Consider the following 21939-nt stretch of genomic DNA (forward strand, 5'->3'; position numbering starts at 1 on the left):
ACATTAAAATTACACTTCTGGTACTTGTATGAGTACAGCTGGATTTTCACGGAGATGTGTGTCATTCAACAGAGTGCACATGGTATACTGTTTGCTAATATGTACATGTAAATCTGCACTCCACCCTTATAAATATGAGGTGACATTATAAGCACATCTACATTCTACAAAGTCAGCAGTGAAAGCCACAGAAATAAAACAGCAACAGAAAGTCCCATGAAATTGCCCTAGCTCTTCAGCAGCTGTATTTTAGGCTGAAGAAAGAAGACCCTGAAATAATAGCTTTCTGTGAGGGGAGGGGGGGAAAAAGACTGAAAGTAGCAGTAAGTTTGTTTCTGTGCCATTTCATGAAGAAACAGCTTTTTTTTTATTTATAGACATAAATTTTCCACTGATGGATTTGCTTCAGACTTGAAAAGTAAATAGAGATTGTGTATGTTCACTGAATGCTAAAAATATTTTGTTTGATTTACTTCAACTGGACTTACGAAAAAAAAATTTAACAACTGTGCACACATATTTCTTGATCATCATGGTCTTTTTTGACTTGACCATCAGTCTAAATGACGTTAATTTTGGTGCATCTACATTAAGTGAAATCTTTAGGCTTTAGGGGACTGATCTGAAATATACCTGAACACACAGATATTCAAAAAAAGAAAAAAAAAACCCAAAACAACCCACCTAAACCCAGGGTAGATAAAATATCTGTAATTTATTCCATGTAAATTGTATATATGCACCTTCAGTCCTGTTTTTCTTTGATCCCAGTCCAAAAGTATGTAAAACAAAAGATTGCATATTACAGGCCATATGTCAGAAGTGCTTGGTGTTCCCAATTAGTCACAATTTTAGAAGTATTTAGCTGTCACTTAGGTATCCAAATAGTTGGCCAGATTTCTAAAATGCTTTGCAGATGAAGCACTGAGTTATTCTGAAACTGGGATCTCTATTGCAGATTGTAAACATCTTGAAAGCTTGTCAGTAGGTTCTTTTGAATGGTATGATTGTGTTTTACCAGGGGTTTTTGTTTGTTTCTTTTTAAAAAAGTACAAATAAAATATTCTAATCAATTTGAGCCCAATTTCTACTCTCCCATAATCAAGGGCTAATCTAGTATTGTTAGCTGTGCCTTCCTTTTAACACAAAGTGCAACTCTTAGCTTAGAAACAGATAAAAGACTCATTGTAGTGTTGATGTGGATGGAAACTGACTTGAAAGTACAAGGTTTCTTTATATTTAACTAGTGTTTTAAACAGCTATCTCTCAAGACCAAGCATGTGTCTCTAGACAGGTAATCACTTAATCAAAAACATCTAGATGGAGAGAGCAGTAACAGGGAGCTGCAGGACTGGGCTGTCTTGGCCTTTTGCTCGGGTGCCACCAGAGTCCTGCCATGCTCCTCAGAGGTGGTAGGAGCAGGGCTTATACCCTCTCCTGGTATGAAAGCGCGTCACTACTCAACAGTGGGTTTTCCTGTAGGGCGTTTGTTGCAAGTTGTGTAGCAGAGCCCTGACATTTGAGCTTCAGGATTTTTTTTATGAGCCTGTAGGTGGGTATTTTATCAATAGTCATCTCTCAGGTGGAAAAATTTAAAAGAAAAATAATTAAAAGCCCCACCTTTCTCATGACCCACTAATGACCATCCATGATCTGTGGATACAGCTATATGAACCTCCTTCTCCCCCAAGTAAGTGCACACAATTTCTATAATTGGAACTGATAGAAACTTGTGTTTACAAATGTCATCACCTTTCACTGGAGGTGGCTCCCACATGTCACTGCTGAGGCTTGGGCTGGAAATCAGACCTAATGAAGGAGTTTTTCAGTCCTTGGTGCATCTGTGGCACTTGCTCTTCCTGCTGTGCTGCATAGTGTACCAGCTATTTTTTGGCAAGTTCATATTTCACATTGCAGGGAATTGAAATGATTGAACAGACAGGAGAAGAGTTTTATTTGCAGGAGCCTGTGTATCCCTAGACTCTGATTTGGCATAAAACATCTGCTTCATGATCTGTTTCAAGGCCATTTCCCTTCCGCCAACAAAGGTTATGTCTTCAGGCAAGCTGTGCCCTTGCTGGCAGGGGGAGATTTGCCCGAAGACTTGATTTAGTCATAATCAAAGCATTCTGCCACAGAAAGCCTTTTTTCAATTACTTCTGAAAAAGCAGCCAGACGGTAAATGTATTAACATATTAAACAGTAAAGTAAAGAAGGCCTCTGTCTTCTGTTGTATGGGCTTTTGTGAAAAGTTGATATAAACCATATTTGTGTGTATGTCTTAATGTGTGGCTAGGAATAAACATTCATTATTGTTCTGACAGTAAGAGAAGTCACAGGTACTCCACATGTACCTGCTTATCTCTGCCGCAAATGAGCAGAGTCAGTTAAGTAGATCTATTGGCTTCAGCTACAGTTTATGCATCTTTTCAATTTGCAAAGTTAATTGGTGTAATATTGATATAGTTTCTATTAAAGTCTTAGGAAGTAGGCCCTACAAGATGCAATATTTGAGATAAATTTATGCATTAAATCTTTTTTGTATTCCTGGTGGGGTTTTTGTCTCCTACCAAAAAATTAAATTTTTGAAAGACTAATACAGATTTCTTTGCAGAAGTGTCATATTGATCCACACTTACATATGTACAAATAAAATCCATGTTCCTTCTTGCAATAACATAGATTCAACCTTTATTAGAGTGAGTAGCATATTACCGTCTATGTACTTCACATTGATGCACAGTCTTTGTAACATATGGCTATTTTTCCTCCTCAGAAAAAATCCTTTCTCTAGCTTAAAAAAAAAAATTAATTGAATATTTGCATATCTCCAAAGAGCCATGCAGGTTAAACTTGGCACTTATCTTCTGCAGTTCTTAGACCACTTTTAGTTTAAGAGTAAGAACTATTGCTTTTATGAAGTGCCTTTTTCTATAATGTCAAAACCTCACAGCAGTGCATAGAAAGTCAGTGCTGTAAAGGAGCTAAGTAGAGTCTTTAATAGAGAGAGCTAGGTTGTAAGTGTTTTTGTTCCTATGGAGCAGATAGATTTGGTTCCATCTGTTCCATATTCATAACAAAGGAGCTCACTTGCAGGAGGACTGACTTCCCGGGAGTAGCATGGTAATGATCTTTTCACCACAGATTGAAAGGATCTGAAAATGGTCACTTCAGCTCAGCAGAAAGCAGCTGCACTCATAGTGCTTCAGACCTGCTATTCTTATGCAGCTCTGTTTTGAGATGTTTTTTCTGAATAAAACAAAAACATAAACCTTGATCTCCTCCCTTCTGCCCTGCCTCCCCACCCTGCCATGTCAGTCCTTCTTCTGAGGAGTTAAGGATGTTTTCTCAAACAAAAATGGAATGACATGTTACAAATACAGGGTCAATTTTTGTTTATTTGATCTTGGTATTAAAGGCAGAAGTAAAAAATGATGGGTTCTGTCTCCTGAACTTTTCTCATGATCTTTACTTTCTCAGCAAGAAGATTCTGTGAATGAGAAATCCGAAGTCCACAAAATGTGTGCAAAAGTTCCTTGCTGGGTTTTGTGATTAGGATGCTCCTGTACCAGCTTGGATTACACACTTTGTGGGCTTTCAAAAAAACCACGAACAATCCAGCTTGATCCAAGAAAAAAAATTCTTGTCTCTGCAGGATATTTCACAAGGGGAGAACAGAAAAATGAAGGAGTGTACCACAAGCACTCTTACTTGGCTAAAGAACAAATTATTCAGTGACCCCTAAAAGGTGAACTGGAAGTTTACAGAGATCTTAAAAATTAACTAGGAATGCAGAACAAGAAGAATCTTTCTGTGTCATTGGTTCTGGCTATGCAGTCTCTGAAAGAAGCCAGGAGACAGACCCAGATTTACCATTGTCCTGGCTGGAAGTCCTGCTGGGGCATGCTGGACCCCATGTGTGTCTATGCTTCAGGACAGTTGGTGCCTGAGGCATCTGTGAGAGCAGGATGGGCAAGCTGCAGGCATGTATCGCCTGGCTTAGCTGGTATTGCAGCATCCATATAGGCATACTCGGGTTTTTTGGCCTTCCAACCAACAATACCATATAGGGTAATTCACAGATGTGTATGAAAGCATCTGCTACCCTGTTGTTTAAGACTCTTGGTCAAACAGTACACATGTATTTGCAGATCTGATGCTTTCCCTCAAAATGAGATCTCAAACTGGAATTTGTTTTTTTGTTTGGTTAGGAGTTTTTTTGAGTGTGGATGTTTTGCTGCATAACTCAAGGAGAAAATACATGCATTTCAAGTGATTCTTTCCTTAACTAAGGTAAATGAGAGTGTATCTGGGCTTCTTTGGAGAAACTCAGTACACTGCTCTTTTAAATGTGAGAGGAAAGAAGCATCTGATACACAGTCATGCAGCTCTGCCCAGATACCAGAACCATATCCAGTGCAGATGTTTGTTGATATGAACTAGCCAGGAACTGAGATACAAATGTAAGTAGATCTTCATGATTACAAAACAAGGGATAAGGATTGTACACTTCATCAGCAGGGTTGCTCTAATATGATCAGGCTTGAGGTCTCCACCCACTGAGGAGTGGAGACACCACATTAGGTTAGAGGCACTTAAATCAAGCAGTAATGGATACTGTGTGGTTGAGAGAGGTTAATTTGGCAGTTTTTGTCTATCTCTTTTGAAGTGAAGTATGTGTCAGCAAGGAGGCTTCAAGTAAGTGGTTCTGTGTTATCTCATATTGTTTTCCACATGTATGATCTTAGATACACATGGGAAGCAACATTAGAAACTGCTCACAACTTGGTTACGTGAGTTCCTTAACTGGTTAACATGTAAAGAATAGAGGAGCAAGCTTGCAGTGGGGAAGTGCAGTGTGAAACAGGGCCTTTTCTGGAAGAGAGTTGGATAAATGCTTCAGTTCTGAGAGAAGAATTGTTACAGCATTGAGGAAGAGAAAAGCTTGAGAGGTACCTGTGTGTTTCAACAGTCTGATGCAGTATTCATTGCTTTTAAGAAATGGTTTTTAAACCACCAGGGTGAGTCTCAGTTATGGAAAAGTGTACACATATATATATAATTTTGAGTTCATCTGGGAATGATCACTGGAAACAGGGCTGAACATCCTGTGGTGTACATTAATCTAAAAAAAAAAAAAAAAGTGCGCAGAAGGAAATAATTTGTGGCAGAGTAAAATGAATAGTTAGCTATCCCATGGGTGTTTTAGACTTTCCCACAGTCATAGTTATGACAGTCTACAGTCCTCTTCTGGCATAGGTGAGACATATCAAATTCCTGACAAGGCAGCAGTTCTCCCTGATGAGTCTGCAGATATTCTCGCATAGGTTGGCTTTTTTGAAATACGTATTTCAAACCGTGAGTGCAACCTGTGGCACTGAACACAAGCTAGACAAGTGAAAGAAAGAAGCAGGGATCTAGAAGTTTTAAGTAAACTACTATTGCCTAATACATTGGCCAAATTTTAGTTGAAGAGAAATCTTCAGCTTGATGTGTTCCAGAATCTTTCATGGTAAAGGTGACAAATTGAAGCGTTAAGGAAATCCTTCTAAGGACTGCAGAAAAATTTCTGGCTCATATGGTGGAGTGATTGAAGTTTCAGTAGTCACTCTGCCAGACTTGAGCAAACTGGGTACTCGCCTGATAAATATGTACGGTTATGAATATGGTGCTGGTGTTTGTACTCTATGTGGTCATGGCCTGGGACCCCACCACACAGTAGGTGTAATGAAACAGAAGGTCTTTGCCCTGAGAATCTTTACTTGTCAGAATCAGAGCTTAAGATACAGTGGACTATTGTGTGTTGTACAAACTTTACCTTTTCTATTTCATATCTGCTTTCCATCCTGCACAAATCTGAATTTATCTGTGTAAGAGCTGACTGTGTGCATAAAAGCAGTTTTTGTAAAGACTGTGCCAAGGTGCTATTAGAACTTTGCCAAGAGAAAAAGCCCTCCAGAAATCTTTTGAGCAATGGTTTTCTCTCTAAACAGTGCATTTGCAAACTTTTGGGCATTCATGTGGGCTCAAAACACATTCAAACTTGCATTATTCTCACTGTTGGCATTTATTTTAAATAACGGTAAAACACAACCCACAGTCTGTGCTTTTTTCTAAATTTCCTTTGATCCTAAGGCAGATTCTTGAAGATCTCTTCCTGCCTTTATCTCTTCTCCCTCCTCCATGAGACATAGAATCATAGAATGGTTTGGGTTGGAAGGGACCTCAAAGATCGTCTAGTTCCAAACCTCTTGCTCTAGCAGGGACACCTCGCACTAGATCAGGTTGCTCAAGGCTCCATCCAGCCTGGCCTTGAACACTTCCAGGGATGGAGCATCCACAACCTCCTTGGGTAACCTGTCCAGTGCCTCACCACCCTTATAGTAAAAAACTTCTTCCTTATATTTAATCTAAATCTCTCCCTCAGCTTCCAGCCGTTACCCCTCATCCTATCATTACAGTCCCTTGTAAAAAGTCCCTCCCCAGCCTTCTTGTAGGTGCCCCTCAGGTACTGGAAGGCCACTATGAGGTCTCCCCAGAGCCTTCTCTTTTCCAGGCTGAACAAGCCCAACTGTCTCAGCCTGTCCTCATAGGAGAGGTGTTCCAGCCCTCTGATCATCTTGGTAGCCCTCCTCTGGACTCGTTCTAACAGTTCTATATCCTTCTTGTATTGGGGACTCCACAGTTGGACAGAGTATTCCAGGTGGGTCTCATGAGGGCAGAGGAGAGGGGCAGAATCACCTCCCTTGACCTACTGACCACACTTCTTTTGATGCAGCCCAGAATCTGGTTGGCTTTTTGGGCTGAAAATGCACACTGTTGGCTCATGTTGATCTTATCATCCACCAACACGCCCAAGCCCTTCTCGCCAGGACTGTTCTCAATCCACTCACTACCCAGCCTGTATCTGTGCTTGGGATTGCCCTGGCCCAGGTGCAGGACCTTACACTTGGCCTTGTTAAACTTCATGAGGTTGGCCTGGGCCCACCTCTCCAGCCTCTCCAGGTCCCTCTGGATGGCACATCCCTTTCCTCCAGCGTGTCAACCACACCACACAGCTTGGTGTCATCAGCAAACGTGCTGAAGGTGCAGTCCATCCCACTATCCATATTGCCAACAAAGATATTAAACAGTACCGGTCCCAGTACCGATCCTTGAGGGACACCACTTGTCACCGGTCTCCACTTGGACATTGAACCATTGATCGCAATCCTTTGAGTGTGACCTTCTAACCAATTCCTTATCCACCGAGTGGTCCATCCATCAAATCCATGTCTTTCCAACTTGGAGACCAGGGTGTCATGGAGAACAGTGTCAAAGGCCTTGCACAAGTCCAGGTAAATGACATCAGTTGCTCTTCCCTTATCTGTTGATGCTGTCACTCCATCATAAAAGGCCACCATATTTGTCAGGCAGGATTTTCCCTTGGTGAAGCCATGTTTGTTGCCACCAATCACCTCCACATTATCCATGTGCCCCAGCAGAGCCTTCAGGAGGATCTGCTCCATGATCTTGCCAGGCACGGAGGTAAGACTGACATAAACGAGACATTTTGTTGCTTTGTTTAGGTGAGTCAGTAGAAGTAACTTTTCATGTCCATGTATGTGTCACACTTCTAACACAATACAACATTTATAATTACTTCTGTATTTTTATAAACTGGCAGAATTTACAAGGATAGCATAGGAAGCTAGAAATGTTTCTAAACGTTTTAAAGGTAGTGGCAAGCTCATGAAGATGGAATAGAATGGAATGCTTCTCTCTGCTTTAATTATAGTGTCAGCAGTGGTGAAGCTAGACACAAATAATATGAAGTCCATTAAAGTATATGAGGTTTAGTAACATGATACAATACCCACAAATTTCATGTGGGTGAACATGTTGCTTTAAAGATCAAAAAGAGAAGGTCATTACTTACAAGACTATAATGTCTCTTCAAAGGATTTACCTATGTCTAGTTCTTGGAGACGGAAATCGGCAAAATGGATAGCCTGCTTGAAGAAAAACATTTTATTTCTAGTGATACTAAGGGAAAATCGAAGTACAAAAATGCTTATGAAAAGTATGAGGAGGATATACTTTTCCCTAGGTGCTCTATTTGACAGTATTAACTTGTTTTATTAGCAATTTACTCTAATACAGTCTTAACATTGTACAATAACTGTATTTGGTTTTGTTAATGCCACTGAAAACAGTAATGAGAACTGAAGTTTTTATTTCATTCTAGTTAATAAGTGTTGGTTTGTTGCAATAGAAGAGTATGACATCAGTCATTTATATTGTGCTGGTACAGAAATGTTAGCCCTTATTTTATGGTATAAAATACAGTTTGCATTTATGAAGGAGAAACCTTCTTATATGAAAGAAAGGCCTGCAAATATTTCATGTGTGAGCAACTATATAATCTATTCTTCATCTATACCTCCTTATATTTCACAGGAGCTTAGACACAACTAAAAGTCCATTCAAATTAGGATATGCCTTTAATTTATTTCCAGCTGAGCTTTGTTTGTTTTTTAATGAGAAGAAACACCACAGAGGCAAGACTGATTCTCTGGGAAGCTCAGGCTGCAGTTACATGAAAGCTTTGCCCTGGTTCATAAACAAACGTAACTGTTCTTGCTTTTATGAAAAAAAAAAAAAAGTCTTTGCAAAGAACAGCTGAGCTTGGTTCTCATATTGGTTCAGGGCTTGGTTCAGAGGAACAGCTCAGTTAGGGTTGGGTTTTTCTGCAGCTGGAATGTCTGCTTTGTTGTTCTCCTGAAGGTGTGAAGGGTACAAGCTGCCCTGCACTGAGATGATTTTGTGTCTTCTGAACTCAAGTGGACTAATCAACTTGGGAGGACAGATGATAACAGTATGACTATAATAAAGCTTTAGACTGGATCCAAAGTGATGCTGTCTGCGTTATATGAGCCCACAGCTGCTGCTTACCTCTGGGAGGTGAGCATCTTTGGGATGCGTTGACATTCTGCACTAAAAATATCTGACTCCAATATACCAACCAGCCCAACAACAGAGAAGTCTTGTCATTAAGTGGCCCTCTAGAGCAGGTAAGGGACCTTCCTGAGAGATATACGGGGCTAGACCATGCTAAGAGGAAATACTGGACGAATGGCTTAGTTAAACTAGAAGTCCATGGTTTACATCTCTTACCATACACAATTTGATTTTGTTTGGTATGACTTTGATATGAAACCTACTTTCAATCCATGCAGCCTTCAATCAGATATATATGCTGCAATGGATTAGAAACTGCAAGAAAAATTATATTCTTCCTGGCCAAGCAGTTGCAATGGGACAGTTAATTCAGCATTAAGTGCTAATGCAGAAACAGTAACTATGTATTACTTCCTTCCAAGAACTCTCACTAAAATAGGATTTGTCTGGCAAGTCATTTCCATTTACTAGGCTATTTTTAGGGTGTCTGAGAAATATAGTCACTTGTGAGATAGGTCATAATAAGCCAGTGTTTTTACACAGTGCAAAGTCAGTACAAATTAGGTATAAGACATTAGGAAATAAAACTAGTATTTTGCAATCTGTTTGTTGTTCTGCATGCAGCTTTTAAGTCTTTTTCTCTGTTGCTGTGCACTTTGTAATTTATATTTTGCATGAAGAGCAGAATGTAAGTCTGTGTATGTGTGTAGGCGTTTATGTACATACATACAGAGATGAGTACAGAAATACAATATGATTGTTTTTACCTTGACTTCATACAGATGTAGTTGAGCATGCAGGAGTAAAGCAAAATACGCATTTGTATTAGGTGCCCTTTTAATACCATGGATTTTAAAACTTCCTTTGGAAATACTAGTATCCATAGTACTTTTCCCTCTATTAAGCCGTAGGCAGTATTAGCTGTGAGCTTGCATCTGTTTGTTGGTTTATTTATTTATTTTCCTTGTTAGGTATTTTTTCTTAGTTTTCAGGTGTTGTTGGCAGTCCTAGATCAGGTGGTTTCCCAGACAAGATTCTCTCTGTTGGCTTGAGACTTCTGAGTTTTAAACTTTCTTAGTAAATTTTTTTTGGTGATGACTAAATACAGAGAGATGATAGACTTGCCAATAGCAAAGGTACAAATATTTAGTCATGATTTACTGAGGATGTGTGCTTAATTATTAGGTCTGAGGAATGAGTAAGTCATCAACACTTAGTATTTTAATTTCCTTAGAACAGAGTTGTGTTTATGCTCCCAAAACAAAACTTCTGCTAATATGTTGAAATGAAAGAGCAGACATGCAAAGACTCTTTTTTAAAATTAAAATCAAGTATTGGTGAAAGCTGGGATTTCCATAGGACCAGTATTTATCTGGTTTTATTTCTTGATTTTAACATTTGTAAGGAAAAAATGATCAGTAAATCCTTTCAGATAGCTTATTTTTTGATCAATTGTTGTGAAGACCCCTTTGTTCTCCTTAGATATGGGTCTTCATGTATGCACACAATGGAGTGTTTTATTGATCCATTAAATTCTAGCTGACTTTTTCAGTTGTACTGTTTATGCATATTTGTAACTTTTTTCAATCTAAACTGTGAGAAGAATATTAATAGCTAATTCTGCATTTACCTGGCTAATTTGCATACATTTGTGTTATATGGTAAATCACAGGAGAACCTACAGGGGAAAGGCTCATCTCTTCTAACAACTAATAGGCTATTTTTTCTTTTGATTTGCACAAATTGAGAAATACTGCCTGTGGCAAACATAATGGAAAACTGCATTTTTAATGTCCTCACACATACTCATTTCTTTACAAAGAAAGAAAAATGCAGATGACTGTTCTTAAAAAGAAGACTTTCTAAAGCTCTGTAGCTGACACAGGATATTGGATGCTAAAACACGTCAGGTTGGTGGAATTATGATTTGCAGCTTGTATAAGGTTACCTGGATATTGGATTTGACTAATGGGGGTGGCATTGTGCCTGAAAGGGCTAGAGGCAAATCACAGCTATAAATATTTTCTGCTGAAGAGATTGTCTGTAATTTACAGGATTAAGAGAGTGGAAAGGCTGCGTAAACATGAGTTTCTGGTTTACAACACACAGTGTCCTGTGTATGAAGTTGCTGTAGGTTCTCTGTGGTGTTTCTCCAGGTGATTACAGAAGTTACATGTGCAACCCTTTTGACTGGGCAGTATTAGGTGTTTGCTCCAGCTATATGTGGCATCTCAATTTAGTGTGCTGGGGAGAAGTTGAAAAATATTTCTCTATTGGCTTCCTAGTCTGAACCAATACTTTTGTTAGTGCTTGTGGTTGGGAAGCGCTTATCAGTGCCAGAATTTGTTAACTCACAGAGGGTGCTGGTACTAGTACACCTGCAATGAACTGAGGTGAGATCTTGGTGTGATTTCTCAGATCTTCTCTACAAGGAGACCCTGTTTGCTGGACATCTTAGCAGAAGGCAGAAGAAAACATTCATCACAGTTTTCAAAAAAATAGTGAGAACAGACTTATCTCCACAGTGTTTCATGAACACTGCTTTATAATCCTCAAGAGAACTTGTACTAGAAACTTGAAATACAGAATAGTAAGATAATTATCAGCTGCAGAGTATCTGCAGTATCAGGGCAGTGAGGAGATGGGGCGGCGGTGTGGGTATTGGGTTTCTGCATAAGGAAAGGATGCTCCTTTACCACTGTCCCTCCGTTCTAAAACAAAGGGGCTGTCTGAGTGACTTAGATAAATGGAGCGCTATTTGTACACTGAATGGTTCCAGTTTTGCTGTCTAATAGGGCCCATAATGGATTGTGCCTTGAATATTAAATATATTTCTAGTGCTAAATGAGGACTTGAATTTCATTTATAATTTCTTCTTTTTTCTATATCAGGCCTTGCGTTTCAGGAGGAGGTGCAATGCTGTAATTAGGTAAGAATGAGTGAGGAGGCAAGCAGAAGAAATCACTGATATGAGTATCAGTAAATAGGATGGTTGAGACATTTTTTATGTGGCATCCTACTAACTTGCTCTTAGGTTAGAAACTGAGCCTCAGATAGTTGACAGCCAAACTGCTAGGTGTCACAGGAAAGGAAATACTTAATTACAGCTTTTGTCACATGACTAGCAAGGTCCTGATAACCAAGTTACTTTTGAAATTTTAATACCTTTTCCTTTTTGTACCTTTTTGATTACTTTGTCAATTGATCGGGCTGTATCTTGATGACTCCTTTAAGGAGTTTTTGGGATTTAATAGTAAATTCAGCTGCAAAATTGTTGGGGTGTTGTGGTTTGAGCCCAGAGGACAACTGAGCACCGCACAGCCATTCACTCATCCCTTACCCCCCCCAGCGCTGGGAAGGAGAAAAATGAATCAAAAGGTTCAGGAATCAAGATAAGGACAGAGAGGGGTTGCTCATCCATTAATGCTCACAGGCAAAACCCCAGGCTCGTTAGGGTAAGAAAAAGGACAGCTGGAGGCAACAACACTTAACAGACGGAATGGGACAGTGAGAAGCATTACTATATCTTAAAAACACCTCCCCCCCACCCTTCACTTCTTGCCAGGCTCAGTTTTGTTCCCGATATCTCTCCCTCCTCCCTCAGCAGCACAGGGGTGGGGATGGGGGGTGCAGGCAGTCCGCTGCTTCTTCCTCCAAGGTGGGGGGGAAACACTTCTGCATTCTTCCCCTGCTCTGTGTGGCGTCCCTCTCATGGCAGACAGTCCTCCACAAACTCTCTCTGCTGTGACTCCTCCCCATGGGATGCATTCTTCTCGAGATGCTCCAGTGTGGGTCACCCCCACGTGTTGCAGTCTCCCAGCGCTGAACTACAACAGTGGGGGCTTCTTTTTCCCACAGAGTCCCGGGGGTCCTCCACAGGCTGAAGGCCGATCTCTGCTCCTCCGGTGACCTCCATGGGTGGCAGGGGGGTGGCCCTGCTGTCTCACCACGGGATACAGGGGGGTCTCTGCTCTGGTGCACCTCCCCCCCCTTCCTCCTCCTTCCTTCCACTGACCTCAGTGTTTGCATAGATGTCCTTGTAACACCTCCTCATGAGTCCCAATCCCCTTTCAGGTTCCCCTTCTTAAATACCTTATCACATAGGCATGGCCACTGTCTCTGGCTCAGCCTTGGCCAGAGGCAGGTTCTACTTGGAGCCACGGGAGCTTTCCAGAAACTTCTCACAGGGGCCACGGCCGTAACCCCTGCCCCGCGATCAAAAACCCTGCCACATAAACCCAGCACACAGGGGAAAAACCTGCACTGCTGTCTGTGTATGTTAGTTTTTGTTCTCTATGTGTGGCCTCCTGCAGTCATTAAATAACTCTGCTAAGCCTTATCAGGGTCAGGAAGGACCTATCCTGTTATTTATATCTAATATTTTAATAATGTACCATGTGTTTCCTAGCAGAGAACTGATTAGGAGCGGGATGAAGGGAGCTGGATTTTTTTTTTTTTTCCAATATTTAAATCTAGATAGCAAATACTGAAATATTTATGGTTTGGCTCTAGATGAGGAGAGAATAATTTTCTTCACTCTCATTCCTTTACTTACAGGGTATAAAAGTGGTAACCAGAAGTGATTCAGAGAAGAGAAATTTTCTCATCTAATTTGTCTGTATGGGCCATTTTTTGATCCAGCTTGGAACTAGTCCTATGTTCATTGCATGGGTTTTTTTTCTAGTTCAACTAATGGAGATGGAATTTTCATCTCAAGAATACAGAGATTGTGACATGAATTTCTTCTGGAACATGGAATTCTCCTGTTAAAAAAAAAAAAAAAAAAAAAAAAAAAGAGACCAAACCAGTTATTTTTATGATTGAGATGTTCTCATATATCTTGTGATTTCTTAGGATTTTAGTGTACGATTCCTTCTAAATCTGTGTCTTTGTGTAGCCATGAAATCTAAAACATGTTCTTTAAAAGAGAGACCCAGGAGATTGTCATGAAGTTGCTGGTAAAAGAGAGGTAGGGCAGGGGAGGAGTCAAGTATCATAGGAATTGTAAGGACATATAGGAACTACCAACACTGCAGAGCTCCTCATCTGTTTTTCATTGTGATTCTTCCTGACACAACCTAGATCAGTCAGACCTTTTCTAATACTATTCATGGAAAAAAGAGGATATAACCTCATTTGCTCCTTATAAGGGATCTTTTTTTCAAAGGTTTCTTTCTCTTGTGCAGCAAGGTTTCAATTGTATTTTCTTGGGAATTTTGGCTTTTGAAAGGGAAAGTGTTGCTTGGGACAAGCTCCGTTAGCATCAGAGACTTCCTGCTCTCAGAACTGGCCTCTGTTGTATAGCTAATATCACCTTTAAAATGGGCAAGCCTTATACCAAAAAAGCCTTAGGGGCTAGCCTGGTTTTGTGCAGAGAGGAGTATGAAATTTCTCTTTGTACCACCTAGAAAGGACATTCTTATACTATAGCTAAGTTCAGTGGAATGTAGCAACAACCACAATAGTTCACCTGGGAAGCAACTTTAATAGATCCCAGCTGACAAAGAGCAGTTCTCTTTCTCCTTTACAGAGTTCAGCAATGTTACTCTCTTCCAAATGTGCAAGAGAGTGTCGGGGAGTTGGCCAGACACTGCTCCATCATAAACCCACCTTTCCTCTAAAGTAAAACACCTTAAAACCACTGAAATTTCTTCTCTCTTAACGCTTTGCTCTTTCCTACCCTGAGGTCCTGAAGTCAAGACTTCAATTTTTCCAATTGCAGTCGGTCTGATAGGAAATTTTGGTTCTAACTGATCCCAGAATTTTTCATGTAAGCCTCAACATTTGTTAGGTCCTAGCTGCAGCATTACTTCTGCTCCAGAGAAGCATATTTAGAATTTATTCTTAGTAAATGTTAGTATGTGCCGTTTATCCTTTCTACTGTGATGCTTTGGTCGTTTGGTGTTTCTTTATAGCTGTTAGTCAAATGCTGTCAACCATGTCACCCTGATTTGGAGTTCTGTCCTCTTCAGCAAGAGTTTGCCATTAAAGCTACTTTAATGTAGAAGAACAGGACTTGAAACTTCAACTTGAGTTCAAGTTTCAAGGCATTAACTTACAAAAAAACCCCAGATTTAATGAGGACCTTTGGCTTTCTGTGGTAGGGAGCAAATATGATGTGCCTAACATTCAGAGAAAAAATATCTTGAACTTGTTGATGAAAGTGGGGGAGAAAAACCAAAACAGCTGTTGCCGTCATATCCTGGAGAACTTAATTCAACAGGCAGGGTTTTCATAGGATACTTGTGAAAATATTGCAGAAAAAAGAAGACAGAGAAGAGAACAGAACAATACTGACAATCTTACTTTAGTGTGTGTGAGAGGAGAACAGATGATATGAGCCAGCCTGACTCTTTGCTGTGGGTGATACACCTGGTCTTAAGGCAAAAACTGCAACTGGTCTGTGTTTTTTCTTTTAAGATGAAAAGGAGAAGGGAGAGGGAGGCAGAAGAAGAAAGGAAGAAAGAAAAATTATTGCAGTCATGCAGCTTGGCAAGCAGTTCTTAATTTCTCAGGAAGGACAAAGAGGTTGCAGTGTATCCCTTCATCACCTTGGTCTTGGTTGTTGAGGCAGATGTGAGAGCAGAACAATATGTCACTTGATTTATTTATTTTTTCGTCATTATTATTCCTTCTGAAGGAGTAAAACACTGATTAAAGAGGAATCATTCTGGCATTACTGCAAACATCGACAGTATATAATTTCCCTGGAAAGCAAAAAACCACTTGTTTATACTTATCGCTAAAACTGCATCAGTATCTGTGATGATGATTTAAATGCAAGTGCTATTGTTGCAATAGGGCTGCAGTTCATGATATAGTCTATAGTTGCAAACCTGTGTGAAGACTGGTGGAAAAAGATTTAAGCAGGGAAAGGATTTTAATATTTGTCTTCCAAAAACATGGCCAATCACTAGCTGTTGTTTGCTCTTGGGTGTGTGCAAATATTATGTACACATAAACTTTATATCTACAAAGCATTAATTTTCTGTTTTTCCAGATAGAATATTATTAGCTCCTAGCTATCCTAGCTAGTCAGTGGTATCCTAGTTAGTCACTGACGAACAGAGTATTCTAATAAACATCAGTGGGCAAAACATGCTTATTTTATAGACATAAACAACAGCATGTAAGCATCAAAGCTAAAACTTGCCTTTAAATAAATGTGTGTCATGTTGCGCTTCTGAAATAATTTCTGAATGGGAAAAATCCATTAATGAGAAAATTACTGTAGGGACCCTATTTTGGCTAATGTTGGAAATGTTATTTTCACCTTTATGGTAGTAATGTAGTAATGTCTATAGGATTCTTATCTTTTGATAAATCTACAACTGCCTGTTTAGTCTGAGCAAAGCATTTAGCCAATTGTGTATATTCAAAGAGGGCCACAGAAAGGACATAATTTCCTGAATATTCCCAGAGTGCAAATATTGTGCCCTAAATAACACACCAGTTACTGTAAATGTCAGTAGAGGAAGTTTTTTTGACTTTGATTTAGTAAGACCCTATAGCAAAACCATCTGTTAACACTTCTTAACTGCTTCTCTTTGTGAAGGGGGGGGGAGCATCATTTCTACACACTTTTTGTCTTTCGATTAAAAGAGTGAAACAATTTTTCAAGCACTTCTCAACAAGTTCAGAACTACAGTGTTAGCTGTATTGGACTCTTTACTTTGCTCCTTTTTTGTATTTGTACTGAATTTGCTAGTTCTTCTTGGTAAGTTCTATGAAAAATCTGATACCTGCCTTGGAAACACATCATCAAAAGCTAAGGGAATTTATTTCAAGTTAATTGAGGAGCCCTTCAAGTGTGAGCTTAGCATGAAGACACAGTGTGCATTTGTATGCGTGTGTACAAATAATTTTAGTTATTTGTCACAAACAAGGGCAGAATTAATAAAAATGGATGAAACAGTGATAAACAGAACAAAATAACATCTTGCCAGCCCAATCATCTTTTGTAAATCAAGACAGCTTCCAATAGTTGCCCTTTGTTGCAAAAGGCAACTTGTTCTGCCTTAATACATAGGTTTTTGAACAGTGGGGGAGACTATGCAATGAAATAAAAATTACTTTGCAGTGCTTCAGGCAATATTTTTCAGCTATAGCTTTTGAGGATTTTTGCAAGGGCAAAAAAATGTATGCAAATGATCTTTCACAAAGTGAAAATCTGCATGCCCAAGTCCAGTTGCTTGATTGCCAATGTGCATGTTGAACTACAGTCCAAAGTACCATTTCAAAATTGCAGACATTGATGAAAGTTACCAATGTATTCAGGTTGGCATACAATACACTAGGGAATCCAGTCTATGGTGACAGGCAGGCGTATTTCGCTGTGATCATGTTTTTTGAGGCAAGCACGGTTCTAGAAGGAAGTTTTCACAGCAGCACTTATTCCTGTGAAATAAGTAGGTGCAGACACTAGTCTTATGTCTATGAACTTTTGCATTAGTGCTAGACATGTTTCCAGTTATTCTTTTTCTCCCAATACAGTAAATACTCTTAAATAAAATACTTTGAATGGGAAATGATGAGGGAGGGCAGAAAGAAGAAATAAGATGATTTTAGTTTGTAACCTATGTAACATGGGGAATCATGTTTTGACTGAAGCAAGATAAGTATTTTCTCAACACAGGCAGATGTATTGGAGCATATGGAGGTTGACTTTGCTGTGGAATTTAATAGCATGTATTTCTACTTTTGTGGGAGTACATACATAGTTCTATTTTTGGCATTGTCACTTTCAGTGTCATTTTGTTTTTTCATCCCTTTTTAGGCTGCCGAAGCCTATGGCCTAGTGTTTCAAGACTAGCTTTTCTCTAAGTGATCTTAATTATTCTGAGTTGTACTTTTTCAGAGTAGACACCTGCATTACATCAGAAACAATTTTAAGCAACCTCTTGATAAAAAGGTGTGGAAAGGTAAAAGGAGATAATGAAACACCGAAAATACCACGTGCTTCACTTTTTCCATGTAAAATAATAAAAAAAGGGATTAGAATGAAATCTGAAGTTTGTTCCCTGCTTTGCATAATCAAGCTACTGTGTGCACTTGAAGACATTACATGCAGAGGCTGAAATCTGTCCAGCCCTTCAGATGAAGGGAAGATAAAGGATATTTTATTCTAGCACAAGAGATGATTTGCATTTTCACTCTCTTACTCTTCCACTTGTCTTTCCTTCCCCATTTACAGCTTCTGCGATCCCAGATAATGGAAGGAGATCCTGTCTAAAGCTTAAGGTCTTTGTGCGACCAGCAAGTAAGTTCTTCAGATTAAGCTTTCGAGGGTGGCTTTGTAGCACATGCTTTACAGTGTGGTCTAGTAAATAGCAGTAAATCTTTTTTATACTGTTAAATCTTGTGTATCTGGTCTGTACAGCAACATTTGTGTTATGATTTTCATTGTATTTTCTTATCATTTTTCATAAAGTTTTGTTTTAATTACATGGCAGTTGCTAACTTGTTGCTTCTTAAACTGTCGTACAAACAGAAGACTATACTGGCATTTGGACAAGTGCCACTTTATAAATATGCTTAATTATATATAGTGAATAGAGAGAAAAAAGAAAAAAAAGGAAAGAGGGGAGTTTAAGGGTATCTCACTAACATATTTGGCTGTTATCTCTATTTTTGTTATAGACAGCTGTATGAAAACTATAGGTGTTCATGATCGTGTTTTCGATGTTAACGACAAAGTAGAAAATTCATTAGAACCAGCAGGTTAGTATGCTTAGAGAATCTCTTTTAACAAATGCGTGTATTCCTTTGGTGCTTCAGTACTTTTTTCCCTCTTCTCTCTGTATGCTTTGCATGGTACAACTGCTCTGGTTTTGCACATTTCTAGCAGTGCTAACATTGCTTATGGTATATTTTCTGTATCCTTGTTTAATGCAGGGGAGGAGAAATGTTGCTTTATTTGGTTTTTGGGTGATGTGGTTTAATAAAATATGGTGTGTGTCAGTGTAAAATTTTCACCAGTATCCTGAAGTCACAGGCCCATCCAAGCCAAACACCCAGCATGTTGGCAAAACACTATTTACTAACTGGGCCCAAAGTTTTAGAAATAAAGTCAGTGGGCATACTTCATTTATTATGTGGTTTCATAAGACTTTCAGAAAAGCAGAACCACTGATTGTTTAATGCTGGTGCATGAGACAGGAATGCAACTGACTATTTATGTAAGAAATTAGTCCCTTAAAATTATATATATTTGTATGTATATTTGGTTAGGCAAAGTATCATTTTTGCATATGTGCATGCACGCTCTGATATATATAAATTCCTGTCCTGTTTTTACTGAAGCAAACTTAAGTTTTGGGGGACTTCCCTGTCTTCTTTTGCAAAACACTGCCTTAAGAATAATGCTTGCTGTGATAAAGCCCCTCATCTGCCCAGGACAAAGTTATATTAACCTCCACCATCAATCAAGCTAATGTGTCTCTGTGTGGAAAGCGCATGTGTATTGTTTGTATGTCTCAGGTTTATGACAGATAGAAGCATGTTTATTTCTAGGTGTGTGAGTAAACTTCAGTGGGATGGCTCATGACATTAAAATTAGGCAAATAAGTAGGAGAAGTGTTTGCAGTAGTAGTATTACCTGTTTGTTTTATATGTACCTACACACTGCTCACGCATTGCTGTGTTCAAGCCTCAATAATTAAAATACACAGTTAAATAAACAAATTATACCAGAAAAAAATTACACACATACCATTTATATACTCTGAAGAACAGATTACCAAGATCTTTTTTTTCTTCTCTTTATTTGAAAGAGACTTCCCCTTTGATATGAAGCAACATACTATTTTTTTGTTCTTTGTTATTTGCAGTTCCTTTAACTAAAAGTCATTCTTTATACAGAATTATAAATAAGTTTTTCACAAGTTATCCAGTTTGAATGATTTACCTATGGATACACAATAGATTTTATTATTTTTCTTTAAGAGGATTTTTGGAACTCTCCTAAAAACTTTGGATTTGAGAGTTAAAGATATTCTCAAAGCAAATCTAAATGTAAGGAGTGTGCATTTACATTAGGTGCATTTGCACATTTATTAACAGCATTCTTCTGCAGAAGGCACTAGGATGATCTTTCTCTATCTTTAGGTAACCTGTGAACTGGAAACTCAATGCACTTTTTTACATTTTGTGATTTGGTGAATGTGGGCTAATTAATGAGTATTTCTCCTGTTACTGGTTCGTAAAAGAAATCATCCGAGCAATAAATGCCTGGTTTTAGCAATTTACTCAGCAATTTTTTTCAGCAGTGCTTCCCATTAAATGACTATACATAACTAGCACCATCACAAAAGCACATTGTTAGAAAGGACCAGCTAAACTGGGGAACCAAAATCATACAAAGAGCATCCTGCAGTCTGAGATGAAATACTGTTAGTGTTACCAGGAGGAAGTAGTAGCTTTAATGAGAAGGTTTGGTACCAAAAAGTTCCCACTCCGGACATCAGTGTATATTTGCATTATTATTTGGACTAGTCACCATTAGATAATCAGTCATTCCCAGATCTGCCAATTGCTGTCACACTTCAATGTTATTAGGCTGTTAGACTTGCTGCTGCCTTAGTGGATCTTGTTGCATGTGATCTGTGTCATGTACTAATTTACCTGCCTCTGACGTGCATCTTTTGCTTCTGTGCTCTTCCCTAGCCTGCCACTGTCTTCTTTCACAGTACACAGAAGAATTGGGAGGGAGGGTCATGTTCAGCAGCTTACTTACTATCATCTTTCTTTTAAAAATCACCATTTGTGTGGTTTTTGAACTGTTGTAACTTCACTGCTTTTGTTCAGAAATTTGTAGGAAACTGGTCTATAGAGATCACACTTTCACACAGAAATGATTAAATTAATTGGCCCTGTTCCTGTCCTCCCCTTCTCTTCCTCCTTCCTAATGAAAATAAAGTCCCTAAACAAAAATTGCAGCCATGCGTATCTGGAAAAAATTATATCTGAAACATATGATGTAAAGCTGTGTAATCTGGAAAATTCATGGCTGTCAAAATACTTTTTTCTAGTTACTGCTGGCATTCCCAGTCTTCAGCAGTGATCTTCCAGATTTTACTCAGGAATTTTGTCCTGTTCATCACTTGCCTTCAGTGTTTAAAATAAAGCAAAATCTTTTCCCCCAGCATTAAAGATTGTGCAGTGTTAAACCTCTGCAACTCCAAGTAAAATCATATTTGTAAAGTGAATCATGTGCTCTTATACATGAGTGCAAAAACTTTAGGACTGCACTGACAGAAAACACAGATGATTTCTTGAAAGGAACTCCTTAATGTTACATGAAATTTAATTCTTCTGTGAAGAATGGCTCTATAAAAATGCCATCATAGAAGATCTCCATATTTGTCATTTAAGAGAATTAATTGTTTTAGTTTAGGGCTTTTTCGTTTAGGTTTTTTTAGCAGAAGCCAGTGTTCCAGTCATGGCAGTATCCAATAGTCAAAGAGAATGAGGATTTATTACTGCTCTACACTAATTCTGCCCTATTGTGTTTTAGTGCTGACTCATGGATGTAATTAGGACAAAACTGTTGACATTCAATGTTGCAAATTCAGACTTATTTGCAATTCTATTGATGATGAAAGAGGTAGAAGGTAATGTACATCATTCTCTTCTGTAGTTTTAGTTCATCAGCAGTGAGCGAATGTTTCCAAATTGGGAAGAGCTGACTCTAAATATATGAAAGGAGGTAGAGCTGACAGTTAGAACAGGGATACTTTTCCCTGTTAACATCTTAGAGTATGATTTTATTGGGAAGCTGCTCTTGTGAAGTACTGTATTCTCATTGTAGTGTCACCGATGTACAAGAGTGTAACTTGGAAATGAAATGTGAAACAGCTTTTGTTATTGACAGCCACTGAAACTGTTACTTTTCAGTAGCCAGCATTCACTGAAATTTTTAGCTTCCTTTGGAACAATTCTGGAGGAAAAATATTAGGGCCTCCTTCAGGGCTGAAGTGCCTGGGAGGGTTTCCCTGCTGT

General features: G+C 38.9%; 1 protein-coding gene across 3 annotated transcripts in view; it reads left to right on the plus strand.

Annotated features, from left to right (window-relative positions):
* The window catches only part of EFNA5 (ephrin A5), a 224401-nt gene that overhangs the window by 196594 nt on the left and 5868 nt on the right, over positions 1–21939 (plus strand). For 2 of the 3 annotated variants that reach the window (XM_074812943.1, XM_074812942.1), the window contains 2 exons: positions 18134–18199; positions 18580–18660. In XM_074812943.1, the coding sequence (XP_074669044.1) occupies positions 18134–18199; positions 18580–18660 (147 nt within the window). Of the gene's footprint in view, positions 1–18133; positions 18200–18579; positions 18661–21454; positions 21512–21939 lie in introns of those variants that run through there. The other variant, XM_074812944.1, reaches the window with a different exon arrangement.

The sequence above is a fragment of the Strix aluco genome, chromosome Z (assembly GCF_031877795.1).
Source record: "Strix aluco isolate bStrAlu1 chromosome Z, bStrAlu1.hap1, whole genome shotgun sequence".
NCBI lineage: Eukaryota > Metazoa > Chordata > Aves > Strigiformes > Strigidae > Strix > Strix aluco.